This window comes from Hibiscus syriacus, unplaced genomic scaffold (assembly GCF_006381635.1).
Source record: "Hibiscus syriacus cultivar Baekdansim isolate YM2019G1 unplaced genomic scaffold, ASM638163v2 tig00000340_pilon, whole genome shotgun sequence".
NCBI classification, from domain to species: Eukaryota; Viridiplantae; Streptophyta; class Magnoliopsida; order Malvales; family Malvaceae; genus Hibiscus; species Hibiscus syriacus.
In genome coordinates, this window is record NW_024061783.1 from 12,320,198 (window position 1) to 12,325,554 (window position 5,357).

The following is a 5,357-nucleotide window of genomic DNA, read 5'->3' on the forward strand; positions in this document are numbered from 1 at the left end:
ATTTTTACTGGATCAATATATCTTTTCAGAGTTATTAACCAACTTCCAGGGACAATTCTTGTCATCTTACAATATAAGGGTATTTTTGTAATTTTACCCAACCAGAGTATTCCCATAATTTCTCATCCAAGTATCTTTAATATTTAACCCTTGTTGATATAACATATAAGTTACAAATCCAAGGTTGATTCATTTATCACTAATCACAAAACTTGTAACTTAATTCTAACAATCTCTCAATCTCCTATATTAATCATCTGAACCATAATCAGTTGCAAATTTCTACTGTGTTCGGATCGAGAGTAAGAATTCAATAACTATACAAATGAGACCAACATTATCTTATTCATACATTTATCAATATTCACATGTTCCATAAAGCATAAAGAGGTAGTAAAGTATTACCTCGATTTTTGTGCAATATTGATCGACCATAAAAATTCCATTTGAATACCTTTGATCTTCAATTCATCTTACAATATTTCCTCGGATCCATATCAACAGAAATTACATAAAAACGGAGCTTAATTCTGAAAAACGGATCGAATCAGATGATAAATCAGTGAAAAATAGGTTAACAGGTTTGAATTTGGCGAAACAGACTTCGGATTCGGATTCAGGACGTCGAAAGCATAAAATATGACTTTTCGAAAATTTGGAATTTTCAGTCAAAATCAAAGTCAACGGGTTTGACTGCCAATTTCGAGGCCTTCGAGTCCGAATTTCGAAAAACGAACTATGGAATTGGATTTGGAACGTCGAAAAATGTCAGGATATGTATACTCGGTCAAAGTCAAAGGTCGTTTAATTCCCGGTCAAAGCCGGTCAAAGTTTTGGTTAACTGTGATCAACGCTGGTCAACGGTCAACGGGTCGGGTCGGGTCGGGTCAACAAGTCGGGTCGGGTCAACAGGTCGGGTCGGGTTGTAACCGGTCAAATCTGCTCCAAAACCGGTCAAACCGGTCATTTGGACTATCCCCACGCGCAGTGGCAGCGCGTGGGGCCTCTTCCGGCTGCCTAAAAATCACGAAAAATTTCTTAAAAATTATTTTGAGTGATTCTGATATACTTACAAAGCTCGGTTCACAATTTTGAACGGTGGAGAGCTCGATTTCAACAAATCGGAAACTTTGATCGCTTCACCCCTCACGCGCCGCCGTCGACGGAGACCAAGGATGATAGCGGCAGACTCAGAACGATGCAAGGATCACGATGGTGCGGGAGGTGTCGTAAACGGATGACCGGATCGTTGTGAATCGACAAAAAATCAACTGAAATCGAGTTATTACCGACGATACTTCCGACTGAAACTAACGACGAACGGCGACGATTCATAACGAAAGGTTTGAAGGGTTTTGTTCCTCGGTCGACAACGAACACGATGGTGGTTTCGGTTCGTCGATCAGAGGTCGGACGACGAGTAGATCGGAGTTCAAAGGAGGGTTGATGAAGGGGAAAAACTGGAAAATTTTCCAGAAAACATACGGGAATGGGGATTTATAATTCAACTCATAATAAAAATGGGTAAACCATGAGTTTAGTCACTAAACTTTCTGTACTTCTTAAAACGGTCTGCCAACTTTGAAATTTTACAATTTAATCCATCATTTCTTTCAAAATACCAATTAAATCCACCAATTTATATTTACTTAAATTTAGCCCCTAAATTGGGGTGTTACAGTTAGATCCTTATTTTATTAAATAAAATTAAAAAATCATAATTATATTTATTTCAGGTTAGATGGAGTCAAATATGGGTTTTATCTTTAAAAGCGGGCTTTTGGATCAGATGAAGTCGCCTTAAACTCATGTCAGATTTCGAGTGAATGATACAGATTTTTCGGGTCGAGTCGATTGGCCAAAAACCTAACCCAACATATCTCCACCCCTAATCTATATATTAAATTTAAATTTCATTTCAAATGTAAGAGGTAATGTATTTTTGTTTCCGAAGTAAATTTAAAATGTTTAAAAATCTAAAACCTGTTATTGATAATATCTTTTAAATTAAATAGTTGATATATAATTTCAGAATAAATAATATTATATATTTTTATTTTAAAATTACAAGAATTACATAATTTTAATATTTTATTATAATATATTTGAGTGGAATTTATAAAATTTAAGTCGAGTTGAACTACTAGAATTTTTGTTTCAATTTGATTGTAAGTATCTATAACCATATACAATACGTATATATTTCTTTATATTTGAGTGGAATTTATAAAATTTAAGTCGAGTCGAACTACTCGAATTTTTGTTTCAATTTGATCGTAAATATCTATAACCATATACAATATGTATATATTTCTTTATATTTTTTTATATGTGATATACATATATTATACAAAGTTGAAAAACTTCACTCAAACTTGAAAATTAATCAAGTCATTACTAAAAATTTCGCATTACTATTCAAGTTTTGTTTTATAAGATTCAAAATTGATTTTTTTTAGTCGAGTTTATATAATTACTAGTCAAATAAAAATATCAATTTTTTTAGTCGAGTCGAGTTTGCTCACCCTGCAGCGGTGAACAATGGCAAATGAAAATATAGCTTTTAGCTTTTAAGTAGTAGGGGGATATCACAGGAAGGTGTCACGAGAAAGCAAAATGAAAAGCACCCATCAACTTATTTTAGCTTCCATGTTAAAGGGAAGTAAGTATACATGTTCTACAATCCATACAAACTGCAGTAAGTTTTAACAAAGCTAATATTGCACAGCGATCCATCAAGCAAACCCGGAAACAGATTACGCCGCAGCAACAGCCTCCGTGGGCTTTGCTTCGGCTTCCCAGAAGGCAGTTTTCTTTCCGGTCTTCGACACGGTCTGCAGAACGGCATCGGGCTGGATGTTGCCCTTCACAGTCACTTTCTGCTGCTCCAAATCTATGTCATATGATTCTACACCTGTAATGTGTTTCATGGCTTATATATTAGTTAACCATATCAAACCAAATAAAATAACTGCAATTGATTATGATGGCTCATCTCCTGCTAAAAAGTAAGAATTGGCATATATCATTAGATGGGAGTATGATTTCCTATAATCCCTTATTATGGAAAGATGATGAATGCAACACATTATCTTGCGTAATGTTAAACATTTGGTAAAATAATCATTTTGGTTTATATTATCTTTTTTATTTTTTTAAAGTATTTTACTCCAACATTTTGTTTTGAGATAAAATGCCCATAATTGAATACAAATCGTTAATTGACGAACAATCAATACTTGTTGCTGATGTGATAAGTCTTATCCAAAATGATGATGTGTCATATGTCATGTCATCACTTACGTACATTTGACATATGTCATGTCATCGCTTATTAACATCCGACATGCATCACATCATCACTTTGAACAAGCAACATGTGTCACGTTATCACTTGTATGCACATGACATGTGCTACATCGTCACTTTGGAAATACAAGACTCAACACATATCAATGACAAGCGACTATTTAATAAGACATTAAGACTAAAGTGCTAAAAAAATGAATAAAAATCAAAACGACTATTTAATCAAATATTAAGGATATTTTTTTATTATTATACCAAACTATGCCATCATAAATCAGTATCCACTAAAAATGAAATTGCTTCCTGTCCCTGAGTCCAACACCTCTTCTCTTTCCTTTTCTTCTTCTTCGGGAAGTGGGAGGCAATATCTATATGTTACTCGGACTTGTTGATGAGCATGAATCAAATACAAATACGTATCCTACATGTGTATCTTTTTTTGTTTTGAATTGAAAGATCATAATATGATCAAACAAGGATGTACACCATGAGTACTTAATGGAAAACGGAGAATTTGGATGACATATAGTAAGATGCTTGACACTAGTGTTTGTGAAACTTAGTCTAAGATAAATTGAACACCAAAGGTGATGACTACAGAAAAAGAGGGTTAAAACTTAAAACAAACCTTCCATTTTTCCCAGAACTCTCTTCACAGCTCCAACACATCCCTGGCATGACATACCAACCTTGAGAACAACAGTCTGCAGATTGCAATGAACCAATGAATACCCAGTTAAGTTGACCCAGCTCAGCAATTAACAACTATGAACCAGTGATGCCGAGGGGACGGTCGCCCCTAAAATTTTTAATGTTTCGTCTATTTTAGATATACTTTTTATATTTTTTATTAATAATATATTTTCATCTCTTAAATTTATAATTTCATCCCCCAACCTAAAATACTTTCTCTGTCACTGACATTAACTACATCAAATTTTCTAAACTACCAACATACTCATGTAAAACCCGTCCTCCTGCTAACAATAAATATTGTTTAAATACAACAGCTTACCTTTTTTTCCCTTTTTGCACTGTTTAGGCTAAAAGTGAAAAAAAAAATCTAAATACATCAATCTCCATCTCCAAAGTATCAATACCAAATCATTCGAATTCCTTTTTTTTTTAAGTTTTAGCTAACCATTTTCCCCTTTATCTTTGAAACCCAAATACAAATAAATCAAAATTTGATATGATGAATAACAACTTCGAATTGAGCTGTAGCAAAGTCAAAAGGGAAACAACAAAAAAATAAATTTACAGAAACAATAAAGAAATTAAACCCAGCAAATATTCCAAACAAAAATAAATAAATATTCAGCCAAGAAAAGGAAAAAGGTACCTGAGACATGGCTTTTAGCTTTGGAAAAATAAACAGAGGAAGAGGAAGGAGAAGATATTGTTTAGCGTTGGTATGAAGCAGCAAGGTCGAAATTTATAAAATAATTGTGGTGATCGCCACGCGCTTTTCAATTTTATTCTTCCCGTTGCTTTATTTATATGAAATTTACAATATATTTAAGTTTTATTATTTAACATTTATTTTTTATTTATAAGAAGGAACAAATTAATAAATTTAAAATATTTTATCACACAAGTATTAGTAACTTTGTTTTCTTTTTATATATATTTTATTTGATTATGTATTTATTTTAAATTGACCTATTATTATAACGTGTGATAATGACATTTTATTAAAAATAAATTGTTATTTCTCTCTTTCTTCTTCATTTTTAGAATCAACACCGACATTAATTTTGGTGATAGTCGTCGACCGTCGGTATCTATTATTTTTTCTTTCCTTTATTATAGTGTATATTTATTTTTTTATTTTTTCATTTTTAATAATTTTGCTTTTATCATACGCATTCTTCTGTCTTTATGGCACATTTTTATTTGCTTTTATGACATGTTTTTGGTTATTTGGTCGTTGTTTTTCTTTTTTCAGGGTTGAATTTGATATTGTCACAACTAATTAAGATGACGTTTATTTGTTATTATGTTGATCTTCTTGCTTTGGACCATCATATTGAATTTGAATGCGCGAT

General features: G+C 32.5%; 1 protein-coding gene across 1 annotated transcript; it reads right to left on the reverse strand.

Moving 5' to 3' along the window:
• Positions 1-2,601: 2,601 nt before the first annotated feature.
• LOC120198836 (copper transport protein ATX1-like) lies at positions 2,602-4,761 on the reverse strand. The gene is made up of 3 exons (XM_039200092.1): positions 4,652-4,761; positions 3,938-4,013; positions 2,602-2,914 (listed from the first exon to the last, which is right to left on the reverse strand). Exons 1-3 carry the CDS (start codon positions 4,658-4,660, stop codon positions 2,757-2,759), a joined length of 243 nt encoding a protein of 80 aa, XP_039056023.1. The 5' UTR covers positions 4,661-4,761; the 3' UTR covers positions 2,602-2,756.
• Positions 4,762-5,357: the final 596 nt, after the last annotated feature.